The sequence below is a fragment of the Herpailurus yagouaroundi genome, unplaced genomic scaffold (genome assembly GCF_014898765.1).
Source record: "Herpailurus yagouaroundi ecotype Mexico unplaced genomic scaffold, PumYag 379, whole genome shotgun sequence".
Lineage (NCBI taxonomy): Eukaryota > Metazoa > Chordata > Mammalia > Carnivora > Felidae > Herpailurus > Herpailurus yagouaroundi.
The window spans coordinates 1,211,168-1,223,809 of record NW_024412596.1 but is presented as its reverse complement, the minus strand read 5'-3'; the positions used below and the strand labels follow the sequence as shown (position 1 = coordinate 1,223,809).

The 12,642-nt window shown below is 57.6% G+C and overlaps 2 protein-coding genes across 4 annotated transcripts; both read left to right on the top strand.

Annotated features, from left to right (window-relative positions):
• Positions 1–7: 7 nt before the first annotated feature.
• MAPK3 (mitogen-activated protein kinase 3) lies at positions 8–6,218 on the top strand (the record flags this gene model as incomplete). The annotated part of the gene is made up of 9 exons (XM_040463218.1): positions 8–150; positions 1,198–1,380; positions 2,862–3,051; positions 3,234–3,350; positions 3,636–3,750; positions 4,120–4,251; positions 4,419–4,528; positions 4,621–4,775; positions 5,597–6,218. Coding segments are annotated over 8 exons (1,113 nt in total), but the record flags the coding sequence as incomplete, so codon positions are not given.
• A 125-nt stretch (positions 6,219–6,343) lies between these two features.
• Positions 6,344–12,102, top strand: GDPD3 (glycerophosphodiester phosphodiesterase domain containing 3). 3 transcript variants are annotated; one of them, XM_040463212.1, is made up of 10 exons: positions 6,344–7,037; positions 7,286–7,328; positions 7,541–7,676; positions 7,770–7,815; positions 7,951–8,069; positions 8,159–8,248; positions 8,596–8,729; positions 10,058–10,117; positions 10,219–10,270; positions 11,905–12,102. In XM_040463212.1, exons 1-10 carry the CDS (start codon positions 6,899–6,901, stop codon positions 12,040–12,042), a joined length of 957 nt encoding a protein of 318 aa, XP_040319146.1. In that variant the 5' UTR covers positions 6,344–6,898; the 3' UTR covers positions 12,043–12,102. The 3 variants fall into 3 exon arrangements, with proteins under 3 accessions (XP_040319146.1, XP_040319147.1, XP_040319148.1); XM_040463213.1 differs by lacking the exon at positions 10,058–10,117; XM_040463214.1 differs by lacking the exons at positions 10,058–10,117; positions 10,219–10,270 and having other exon boundaries at positions 11,905–12,093.
• Positions 12,103–12,642: the final 540 nt, after the last annotated feature.

Here is a 12,642-nt window from a genome sequence, read left to right as displayed (position 1 = left end):
GGGGGGCGGGGGCGGGGAGCCCGGGGGAGCTGATGGGGTCGGCCCGGGGGTCTCGGGGGAGGTGGAGGTAGTGAAGGGGCAGCCGTTCGACGTGGGCCCCCGCTACACGCAGCTGCAGTACATCGGCGAGGGCGCGTACGGCATGGTCAGGTGAGGGGGCGTTCCGGGGGGAGGGGGCTCCTGAGGATGGGGGACCGGGAGGGATGCCGAGGGCCTTCTGGGCCAGGGAGACTCCCAGGGTCCTGAGGAGGCGGGGGCTTTCGGGAGGCTGGGGGGAGTCCCACGGAGGGGGCCTTGGGCTGCTTTCTGGGGGAGCGGCGCTGCGTACGTTCTCGTGGGAGGGGGCTTGGAGGCCGCAGAAGCGCCCATTCCGTTGTGAGGGGAGGGGCATCTGAGTGTACGTGGGGGAGCTGTGGGGCCCTCGGGGACCCTACGGACTCGGGGAGAGGCGGAGAAACTAAGTATTCTTGGGGAGGTGATATCGTCAGCGAAGAGCGAGCGAAGGACCCTACTCTGGGGAGAGGATGCCTTGGATTCTCCCAGTAAGGCCTGCCAAAGAGTTTGGGAGAGAAGAGCGGAGCTCAGGGCTGGACAGGGTGGGGCAGGCCTTTGGGCCTGGGGCCAGGGGCCCAGTGAGCCATGAGGGGTCCAGGAGTGCCCGCTTGCAACTTTTAGGAGGGATCTGTGAGCTCTCTCATCCCCACTGTGTGCTCTGGGCCTTTGTTCATCTGGGGAGAGCTCTCCTGCCCAGGTGCCTCGCCCTAACACCCGTGTCTGTCTCAGCCCTTCTTTCCGGTCTCTCCTGTGACTCCCTCCTTCTCACTGTGTGTGCCTCACTGTACATCCTCCACTCACGTCCCACCCCCTGGACCTGTCTTGGGTTGAGGGAGCCCATCCTGGATAGGGGAGGATGAGAGGTCAGGGCACCTAGAATGGACAGGATTGAGGCAAGGGGAAGTCAGTGAGCGGTCAGTCTCTTCCTCTGTTTGTGAAGTCACTGAAGGGCTGCCTGGCTGGTCCCCAGCTTTCTCCCTGGAGATCCCAGGCCTTCACAGCAGGAAGGAACCAGCATTGTTTACGACTTGGCCAGAATCCTCTTTTGCTCCCTCCCCTCCCTGCTCAGGCCTGGGTGGGGCCCCCAGGCCTGGACTCCCCCTATGTAAGGCCACACCGACAGCATCTCTCTGGCCCCCTCAGCTCAGCTTATGACCACGTGCGCAAGACTCGCGTGGCCATCAAGAAAATCAGCCCCTTCGAGCATCAGACCTATTGCCAGCGCACACTGCGGGAGATCCAGATCTTGCTGCGCTTCCGCCATGAGAACGTCATTGGCATCCGGGACATTCTGCGGGCGCCCACCCTGGAAGCCATGAGGGATGTGTATCCTTCACCTTGGCCAGATGGCTGGCCCGGCATGGCCTCAGAGCTGGGCTGGGAGAACGTTGGCTTTCTTTCTGTTTCCTTCTTCCCTGCCACACTCCAAAACAAACCCAGTAAATGAAACTTTCCAGCAGAAAAGAGGCCACAGAGTGTAAGACGACTCGGAGGCCCGAGGTGGATCCTGGCCTGCGGCAGACAGGCTGTGTGGCCTTGGGCAAGTCTGTTCTCCATGCTCTGCCTCATTTGGAGGGGAGGGAGGGGAGGGCTGGGCTCTATGGGAGCTTTGTCTTTTGACATCTGCAGTTCTGTGACGTGATCCAGCCTCTGCCCACAGTCAGTTCTTGTTTAACAGACGATGATTCTTTTCTCTCTGGGTCCTCAGACGGGAAGGAAGGCAGGAAGGAAGAGAACTGCCCCTTTTTTGAGGGCCTACTATGAATCAAGTGCAGTGCATACCCAGTACTTTGACATTTCTGGTTCTACCTCCCAACTGCTGTATGAGATGGGTCATCAGCTCCATTTCAAAGATGAGGAAACTGAGCCTCAGAAAGCCTAAAATCAAGTGCTACCCTTGCTGCCTCCTACCCTCCCCCAGATGAGAACTGTCCTTCTTTCTCTGGGACTTCCTGCTCAGAGCCTCACCCCAGTCACCTGTGGACTTGCACTTTGCCCAGGGAGGGACAGCCTTGCCTTTGTTGCCCTTCCCCCCACCCCCACATTGCTTTCCTAGCTCGCTGTCCACTTCCTGCCAGGCTCTGTTGTTAGCAGCTTGTAGCACCCATCACCTCTCCCCACCCAACCCACCCCCGGTTAGTCCCAGTTCCCCACTCAAATGTGGGGATTTGCGCTGCACTGTCTGCAGCCCCCACCACAAGCTGTGGGCAGGAAACCTCCACAGTCACCCCCAGCTTGCTGTGTGACCTTAAATCAGGCACTGCATCTTGCTGGGCCTCTTTGTCTCTTAAAACAGCAGGATTGATCCACATGTTTTCAGAAGGCCCTTTTGAGGCTGATTTTAAAAGACAGTCCTGAGGGTCATCTCGCTGAATCTTCATAACTACTCTCTGAAGAACCGTTCTTTCCCCTATTCTACAGATAAGGAATTAGAGGTGCAGCCAGGTTGAGGTCATAAGGCCAATGAGCAGTGGCGTGGGGGTTTCAGACACCGGCAGGACAACTCCAGAGCATTGCCCTTGACTGTGAAGCTCTCCCGCCTCCTGCAGTTTATTATCCCCGTTTTCCCAGGAGGGAAACTGAGGCTACAGAATTGAAATACTTCTGCTCAGCGCTCCCAGCTGAGATGCGGCAGGGGGCCCGAGCCCAACTGCTGAGTCTGGGCCTTGTCCAGCTCGTGATAAGGGCTGGCAGATCTTTCGAGTCCTAGCTGGAAGGGGACGTAGAGCCTAGTCACCAGAGCCTGTTCTTCTTAACCAAATATCTCCTGCTGCCCCCACGTGGGGGGTCTCCGGTGCCATCTTCAGCTACATTGTGCAGGACCTGATGGAGACAGACCTGTACAAGTTGCTCAAAAGCCAGCAGCTGAGCAACGACCACATTTGCTACTTCCTCTACCAGATCCTGCGGGGCCTCAAGTATATCCACTCAGCCAACGTGCTCCACCGGGATTTAAAGCCCTCTAACCTGCTCATCAACACCACCTGCGACCTTAAGGTCAGAGGATTAGGTACCTGTCCCTTCTTCCCATGGGTCTGGGGCTTCCAGGCAGCCATTCCGGCCCGCTTGAGTAGAACATCGCAAGCAGAGGGAACATTGTGGGCAGAGGCGTGGTGAGGTGACTGCTTGGGCCTTGGAGGCCTTAGGCACCGAGCTTAGCAGCCTGGGTTGGCTTCCAGATCTGTGATTTTGGCCTGGCCCGGATTGCCGATCCTGAGCATGACCACACTGGCTTCCTGACAGAATATGTGGCCACACGCTGGTACCGGGCTCCAGAAATCATGCTTAACTCCAAGGTAAAGGGGCCACCTGTGCCTGAGGGAAAGGGACCAGGTTCCAGAGAGCTCTAGAGCCACCTCTGAGCCAGGCATGACCCCTAGATACAGGAAGTCTGCCCCCAGGCCTAGTCACATGACTCTGGTGCTTAGGCTCTGGAAAGAGGCTGAGCATTAACTCCTCCAGGCCTGTGCCCTCTGCCTCCGTGGCTGGTATTAAGTCTAGACTGGAGTCGTGGCTTGGCCCAAATAGCAGGACCCTGCTGAAGCTGGCCTAGGAGCCCACTACTTTCTCCTCCTCCCCAGGGCTATACCAAGTCCATCGACATCTGGTCTGTGGGCTGCATTCTGGCTGAGATGCTCTCCAACAGGCCCATCTTCCCTGGCAAGCACTACCTGGACCAGCTCAACCACATTCTGGGTGAGGGGGGCCTGGCCAGCTGAGTGGGGGTGGGGGGAGATTAGTGGGAGGTGAGATTTCTTTGTAGTTCAGGTACCACCACATGTGGAGCCCCTACAGCATCTCACAGTATTTCGATGAGATACAGGTACTATCCCCATTCGATAGATGGGAAAAGCAAGGCTACAGCCCACACTTAGGAAGTGCTAACATCAGAATTTGAACATAACGACTGCCCAAATCCAGATCCCTTGCCCTTCATCACCATAGTATTGGCTGAGAGATTAACTGTCAGGGCCTAGAGCTCGATGGTGGGGACTCTAGTTTCTCTAGTTTCTGTTCCCAGAAGGGAGAGGAGAACTCTCAAAAAGGCACCTGCCTTACCCACAGGGATCCTGGGCTCCCCATCCCAGGAGGACTTGAATTGTATCATCAACATGAAGGCCCGAAACTACCTACAGTCTCTGCCCTCCAAGACCAAGGTGGCCTGGGCCAAGCTTTTTCCCAAGTCAGATGCCAAAGGTGAGAGAGACATGGGGGTCGGTATGGGGTAAAAACACAGTGCAGAGGAGGGAACATGAGCCAAGCCCCTGGCTGAGTAGACAGAAACCTGGGCATGAGAAGCAAAGCAATGCTTCTGGGAACTCTTCCAGCCTCCCTTTTGACCCCTGACTCTTGCCCTTATCTAGCCCTTGATCTGCTAGACCGGATGTTGACCTTTAACCCCAACAAACGGATCACAGTGGAGGAAGCACTGGCTCACCCCTACCTGGAGCAGTACTACGACCCCACGGATGAGGTGGGCCAGCCACCAGCAACAGGGCTGGTGGGTAGATGGATGGGTAGGCGACCCTCAGTACCCGGCCTGAGCCTGACTTCTTTACACCCCAGCCAGTGGCCGAGGAGCCTTTCACCTTCGACATGGAGCTGGATGATCTACCCAAGGAGCGGCTGAAGGAGCTCATCTTCCAGGAGACAGCCCGCTTCCAGCCTGGGGCACTGGAGGCCCCCTAAACTGGACAGACACCTCTGCAGTTTGAGGCCTGGTGAGTGCTCCCCACAGCCCACGCACAGATTCAGCCTACGCCAGTGCTCCCGGCACGCCTCCATATAGTCACAAGCTTGTTCACGCCAATGAGGCATGTGCATGGTGGCCACAGAAAGGCTAGAGCCTGCCCGGGCCACAGACCTGGGGGCCACAGGTTCTTTACATCCATCTTCCTTTCCCCTAGTCCCAAAGTCTCCCCCCTGGGCAACACCCTGCACCCTCCAGCCCCCTCAGGGACCTCAGGCCCCTCTCTCCCATCTGAGGGACAGCCAGAGCTCGGCTCTCCTGGTATGGGCAGAGAGGCAGGTGGGGCAGTAATTGCTTTGGGAGGAGCCAGCACCCGGCCTGACCCAGATGCCAGGCTTCCTCACACCTGGTGCCCGGGTCAGCGGTTTGCACACCCACCCACGCAGGGCTCCTTCCTCGAGTCTCCTTTCCACCTTTCCTGCCAGCCGCAGCTTGATGGAAGGAAGGCACACACACCTGGGCTCAGATTCCAGCCCTGCCCCTTAGTAAGAGCTGTGTGATGTTGTGCAAGATACCTCACTTGTCGGTGCCTCAGTTTCCTGGGGAGAGCCCTGATGATGAGAGCAAACATAGGGCACTAATCATTGGTCCGAGAGGCTTATGTATATTAACGCATTCAGCCCTCCAGCTGTCCCTTGAGATAGGCACCGATGTTATCCTCATTCGCAGTCAAGGAAAACAAGACACATCCCAGTCAGCCGTGAGGAACAAATGAGGGGACTTGAGGTCAGGGCTCTGGCAGGTCATCTGGTGGGTGCTAATGGCTCCTTTCCTGCCTGCCTTTCTGTTTAGGCCCTGCCTCCTGCCTGCCCCTCCCCTGCTGGACTGTTAGAAAATGGACACTGTGCCCCGCCCAGACCCCCCCCCCCCCCCCCCCCCCCCCCCCCCGGGCAGACCGGGTCAGGGCGGAGGGTGGGCCTGGCCACCTTCCCTGATTTTGCTCTGGCCTCCTGCTTCAGGCAGGCCAAGGTTCCCTCCGCCCCACCCCCCTGTCCCTCCCAGGACCTGAGGGGCTTAGGTGGCCCCCCACGCAAACTACCCTCTGCAGCTTGCCTTTGTCTACCCCGGCTATCCCAGTCTCTGGTAGTTCTGGAATGGAAGGGCTCTGGCTGTCCCAGGACCTCCTGAAGGGCAGTGAGGGGATGGGGGACGCTGAGTAAGGGACTCAGGGCAAGCCCTGACCCACTAAAACCCCGCCCCATTTTCCCCGAAGGAATATTCCTGAGGCTCAAGGGCTAGTATCCCTGAGGAGCAGGGCCCAGGCCGAAACCCCCTCCCCCAAAGCTGCCACATCTAACACCCCCTGCTGCCTGTGTGTGTGGGTGAACAGAAGTGGGGCTGGGGGCACGAGGAGAGCCTGGTGCCCCTGCCCACCCCTGTGCCTGTATCTAATATATAAAGATAGAAACGTGTATATGATGGCCCTGGCTCTGTCTGTATCCGCCGATGCCCTACCCTAACCATTACTTTGAGGACTGACTCGCCTGCCCAGCCCCTTCCCAGCGGGGTGGCTTTCCCCAGTCCTGGTGCTCCTTGGCTCCCCGGGTGGCCAGGGTTGCAGATGGGAGTGTAAGGAGCGCCAGACTCCTGGACAGAGTGGGGTCAATTTTCCCCTTAGTCACTGTTCTCTCCCCTCCCAAATGGCCTCCCATCTCGCTGGCTGGGGTGATTCGGGGGTGACTCAGGGACATCCTACACACCCCTGGATTCTCTGGAAATGGCAAGGGGTGGTGTGCTGTATACCCCGGCCACCAGCACCCATGGGAGGGGGCACGGTTGTAGCAGACCCAGCGCTTGGGGTGGGGGTGGGGGTCGTTTCCCCAGTATGGCCGAGGAGAGAGGGGTGCTGGGGTCCGTGGAGGATCTAGAGGCGTGAGAGCCAGAGCTGCCGGGCACCTCTCCTGCCTGTACCCCCTCCCCGGCTGAGCCCTGCAGCCTGGCCCCAGGCCAAGAGCCGGCTCAGCAGGTCCCAGGGGTGTGGTGGCTACCAGCGGTGGAGCCAGCCTACGCTGGCCAGGCAATCAGCAGAGGCAGCACAGTCCATCAGGAGCAGCCGAGTGTGTGGCAGCGGGAGCCCAGAGAGGCAGCGTGACCATGAGCTCTCTGCTCTCCTACGCCCTGCCCGCCCTGGGCAGCTATGCCATGCTGTCCATCTTCTTCCTGCGCCGGCCTCGCCTGCTGCACACACCCTGGGCTCCAGTCTTCCTGCCACGCCTGGGGGCCCACCGAGCAGGTACGCTGGGCGGCGGTTGGGCGGGAGGATGGTGATGGTGACTGCTGAGGGCGGAGTAAGGACAGCAAGGTGCCAGCAAGGGTGGACGGCAGTGGGGGAGGTCCAAGCAGCGGCTGTCAGGAAGAGGGCAGAGCCTGAGGTAGGAGAGCAGGACGGCAGGGAAGGACGTGGAAGGGGGAAGAAGAGGTAGGGGTGAGGGGAGAGGAGGGAGGCCAGGCTCCTGGGACCCACCCAGCTGCCCCACACAGGATCTGGAGAACTACTGGAGAACACCATGGAGGCCATGGAGAAGTGAGTGCACCTGCCAGCTGTGAGCTGCGAGACACCAGGAGGCGCCACTCACTTCCTAGTCTGAGTGACCGGGGCCCTCTGGAGGTGTGCAGTGCACAGCCTGCCCATCCTGCCGTGAACTCTGGCCCATGCTCCCCTAAACCTCCCCGCTGTCCTGTGGTTTGTCCTGTTCCTTCCCCCGGGCCTCTCCGCACTGACCTTCACTCCCACAGCTCCCTGGCCCAGCGATCAGACTTCCTGGAGCTTGACTGCCAGTTGACACGAGATGGCGTGGTGGTGGTATCTCACGACAAGAACCTGTCCCGCCAGTCAGGCGTGAATAGGGACGTGAGCAGCCTGGACTTTGAGGTGGGCCTTGCCCCAGCACCCCCCTCACTCTACCCAGAGAGCCACGGTGCCTCCACGCGTGCCCCCTGGTGACGTGCTCCCTCTTCTCCCCAGGAGCTGCCCCTCTACAAGGAGGAGCTGGAGGTCTACTTCTCACCAGGTGAGAGTGTGACCTCACGAGTGGGGTCCTGGCCTCAACCTCCTGCCCTCCCTTCTCCTCTGGGACTGGTCCCCCTCCCCCTGGGCTCCCACCCCGCCCATCCCCCTCTGATCCCTCTTGCCACAACCCACCCAGGTCGCTTTGCACACGGGTCGGACCGGCACATGGTGAGTCTGGAGGACGTGTTCCAGAGGTTCCCTCGGATGCCCATGAGCGTGGAGGTCAAAGAGGAAAACGAAGAGCTCATTAACAAGGTGGTGCTGCTGCGGGGCTGGGGTGGGAAGGGACCTGGGGCTGGAGAGAGGCCTGACTCCCCTTCACCTCTTCCTTCTCCTCCTCCCAGATAGCAGGCCTGGTGAGGCACTTTGACCGAAATGAAATCACCGTCTGGGCCACGGAGAAGAGCTCGGTCATGAAGAAGTGCAGGGCTGCTGTGAGTCCCTGCTCCCTCCCTGCTCCAGCGACCCCTTCTCCCAGGCGCTGGAGGCTCCAGGGGCCTAGGCTGGACAGGTGTGGGGTGTTGTGGAGGAACCAGCCCTGAGCAGAGTCTCAAAGGGTAGGATGCCGAGAGGAGAGGGGTGGGGACAGGGGGAGCACAGGCATTGCTGCTGGAGACCCAGAGGGTGCGGTCAGGCCTGAACGCTGGGCCGACATACAGCTCCGATCCTGCAGGTGGCGGACCTTCCTGAATGTCCAGCGCTGTTTCCCCTGCAGCCTAAGTCCCCTTTCTGCTTTCCTGGGAGCAGACTGACCCTCTTCTCCCTTCCCCTTGCCTCCCAGAACCCCGAGATGCCGTTCTCCTTCACCATCGGCCGAGCTATCTGGTTGTTACTGCTCTATTACCTGGGGTTGCTGCCCTTTGCATCCATCCCGGAGAGGTTTTTCTTCTGCTTCCTGCCCACCATCATCAATAGGTACCTGCAAGGTCCCTGCCTGCCTTCTACATCCTCCCCCAGGCCCCCAGATGCTTTTGTCCTCAAATAAACTCCCCCCACTTCAAGCCCCACTACATGGGGTCCCCAGCTCCCTGGCCACCCTCAAGGATCCCCCCAGGGTCCCCTGAAGAGAAGGATTTTCAGGAGCATTTATGAATACTGAGGAGCCAGGAGGCTTCCTCTTCGAACCCTTTGAAATTCTATGCAAATGTGTGTTGATGTGGATGGGTTTGAGGACAGAGTATTCATGTATTCATCCATTTCATCCAACAAATATTTATTGAATGTCTCCTCTGTTCTGGGCACAGTGACACTAGTAAATAAACCCAGTGTGAGTGGACTAAGGCCCTCGGTGAGCTTATAGTCTGGCTGGGAGACAGATATCAATCAATTATAGTATTCTCTGATTCTCAAAAGGAAAAGCAAGTTTTTTCCTGCTGGGAGAGTGGGATTAACAAAGTAACAGCTGGGTAAAGTATCAGAAATTTGGATACTTCACCAGCTCTGAAGCCTGGCCCCTCCCTTCCCTTTCTGAGAACTCTGTGGCAGCCCCTAGGCTTCCTTCTCCCCTATGTTATCCTGAGGGAAGCTCTCAGCCAGCCCCCACAATCTCTTGCTACAAAGACATCATTAGACTACTGAACTTTGTGTACAGACCTTCTCATACAGTGTTTGCAAAGTGTTTTCACATCCTTTGGTTGGTTAGAGCTTTATCTGTGGCAACCCAGAAGGTACTAGAATCATGACACCGCCCCCTCAGTACCCATGGAGAATCCGAGGCTCAGAGAGGTTCTGTAATTTGCTCAAGGCCACACAGCTAGAAGCGCAGGGCCTGGGTTTGTCTGGGTCTGACCCCAAAACCTGTGCTGGGACATTGTAAAGGGCCTCTAAAGTCATCCCTGAAGCGGGCCAATCATGGGCAAGTAGCCGACTCACTGGAGTATTGTCTGGTCACAAGAAGCTGGTCGGGCCCAACCAGGGGACCTTTAGATTGTGCATCTAGCTTGAGAATCAAGCTGGGTTCTGGTCTTGGCCCTGACCCCACCACAGATTTGCTGCGACACCTTGGGCAAGTCACTTTAGCTCTCCAAAACTGAGTTACCTCCTCTGTACAACAGCGAGGGAGGGCACACTCTCAAAGTATGGAGGCACAGATGTGCACATAGAAGGATCTCACTAAACAACAGGTGACTTTTTCATATGGGCTTCTAGAGGCGCCAGGGTAACACCGGTCAGGGGTCACTACCACCCCACTCCTGTGACAGAGTGAGACGCAGGGGGCTGATCATGATTCCACCTCTCTGCAGGACCTACTTCCCATTTTCCTGCTCTGGGCTGAACCAGCTGGCAGCCGTGATTTCCAAATGGTGAGGGGGTGAGGATGCTGGATGGCGTGTCCCCGTGGAGACCTGCCGCTGCCCTTCTTAGTCCCCTCTCATCGTGGCCTTTGCCACCCTCTCCCCACTAGGTTAATCATGAGGAAAAGTCTGATCCACCATCTGGAGCAGCGAGGAGTGCAGGTGAGGCTTGACCACCACGCCCTCAGCAAGTGGGTGATTCACAGTGTGGGCCTAGCACAGCGTTCCAGTGAACAGCTGTGCTACCGATTAACTGGGTCCCCTGGGCAGGTCACCTTCGGAGTCTCAGTCTCTTGATTTGTGAAATGGGGGTGATGGTACATTTAACTGGTACCTAGTAATGGCTTGACAAGTGTAGCCATTATCATTGAACCTACTGTCCTGATTCCTGAGGAAGGGGTGAGTGGGGCTGGGGAAAAAAAACGGCCCGGCCCCTCCCCTCCCCTGAGCATCCACTTTGATCATTTAATTAGCAAACCTTTGTTGAGAATGGACTACATTCCAGGCACTGTGGTACCAGGGGCGGAGCAGGGAGTCAAATCAGGGGCAGAGGAAGGAAACGGGCACTCACAGGCACCAAGTGGACAGAAAGGAAACAGCACCGTGGTCTGTGGGGTCACAGGAGGCCCTCTGGAAGAAATGAGGAGCTGGCTCGCACGGAGGGGGAAAGAAGAGCATCTCAGGCAGGCTCAGCTGCGGGGAGCAAGAGGCCACGGCGGGAGGAGGAGGAGCTGAGAGAGGTGCCACCAGGCTGCGGTGTGTGGCGAGGGGAGCTGGAGGAGGCGGCCTAGGCTGAGGCAGGCGGCCTGTGAACCTCAGTAAGGAGCCTGGACTTCAGCCTGGAGGACGGGAAGCTTTGGAGGGCCTGAAGCAGGGCAGAGACCCGATCCAGTGGAGTCTGGGATTAAGGGTCACTCTGGCCACCGATGTGGAGAAGCGATCATGGGCGCCAGTGTAGGAGCAGAGAATCTCAGGAGGCAGATGCCGTCGCTGACTGGTCCTGGGCTGAGGCGTCAGCAGTGGGATGGGTGGACCAGCTGGCTGACGGGCCAGCAGCACTCCACAGCGCCGAGGTGGGGGTGAGTGAGGCATGGGGAGGACGCGCCTCTTTCAGATTAGCACCTCCACAGCGCCTCCACTCCGTGGGCCTTCACCACGACTCTGGAGGTTGGCCCATCGTTCCCATTTGTCACGTTAAGAAACCGAAAGGTCCAGTGACTTGCCCAGGGTACAGACACCATCTCTACCTACCGCCATGCCCACGAGAGAGGATTCAGGCGGCAGGACAGACAGAGCAGCGGCAGATTCGGGCAGGCCTGGAGACCTCACAGCCGGCTTTCCAGGGGAGGGGGAACAAAATACTCTGATTTGAGCAATAGACGATTTATTTCCCTGGTTGTGCATCCTCTCACCTTGTCCGATTTCAGGCCACCAACGTGAAGTCACTGAGCACAGAGTTGGGTGGTATTTCCACCTTACACATTCAGCAGATGCGAACAACCGCCAGAGCGTAGGTAACAGTAAAATGTAGTAAAATCATTAGGAAGTGATGAGTTTTGAGTATTTATTACCTTCGTTTTTAAAGTAATTTATTGAATTACACATTTATATAATTTAATATTTAATAATGGCTGTGTTTAATAACCAGTTTGCAAAAAAATCCGGACTAACAATCCACTCCAGCATCCCACTGCTGGGAGGTCTCCGCAGAGGAGGAGAGCTCCCACCATCTGGATTCAAGGGGAAACTCCAGGTAAAGTTGTTTGAAACTATGAGCTCCTCCCTCCCCCACGCAGGTGGTCTTTTGGTGCCTTAATGAAGAGTCGGATTTTGAAGTGGCCTATGGCCTGGGGGCCAGTGGCGTCATGACAGATTACCCCACAGCCCTGAGGCGCTACCTGGACAACCATGGAGGAGCTGCCCAGGCCTCCTAACAGCCCGGAGGCCCTCACCCTCTCCTCTATTTCTCTTCTTCAATAAATATTTTCTTTTCAGTCATGTGGTGGTGTTTGGGGGGCATGGGTGGGAGGAGGTCCTAGCAGACTGCAGAGGGCAACTTAGGGCAGAAGAGGCCAGCCTAGGGCCAGAGTCTGGGGCCCTAACCACCTTGACCCACTGGTTCCACCACATTCCAGGCCGAGTAATGCCACACCCTGTGCCAACCTGGCCTCCACTCTCCTCAGGAATGTCCCTTGCAGGAAGGAGCAAGGCTCCTGCCCCTTCAGAGCCACAGGTTCCATTCTCTTGAGGCTATGAAGAGCCTTAAGACACAGGCACAGGACAAGGGACTTCATCCGCTCATGGCGCCGTGGATGGTGGACATGGCCTCAGAGGCTGAGTTTAGGGTTTGCTCATCTGCTGCTTCAGCCTTTCCAACCTTCACTTCCAGATCTACTCCAGAAGTTCCCCAAACTCCTCAACCCTCTCCAACCCTAGAACCTTATTCATTGAACGAATCACATGTTTCACAAACCTTTGTTGACTACTCTAGGCCAGGCTACTTACTGGGGCCACTGCAGGGAACAAGACAAAGT

Bases quoted from the DNA above. Each gene is read 5' to 3' on its own strand.
- GDPD3 (XM_040463212.1), top strand. From the start codon at position 6,899: ATGAGCTCTCTGCTCTCCTACGCCCTGCCCGCCCTGGGCAGCTATGCC. The intron at 7,677-7,769 runs GTGGGCCTTGCC...TCTTCTCCCCAG, and splicing joins TGAGCAGCCTGGACTTTGAG to GAGCTGCCCCTCTACAAGGA. The intron at 8,249-8,595 runs GTGAGTCCCTGC...CTTGCCTCCCAG, and splicing joins TGAAGAAGTGCAGGGCTGCT to AACCCCGAGATGCCGTTCTC.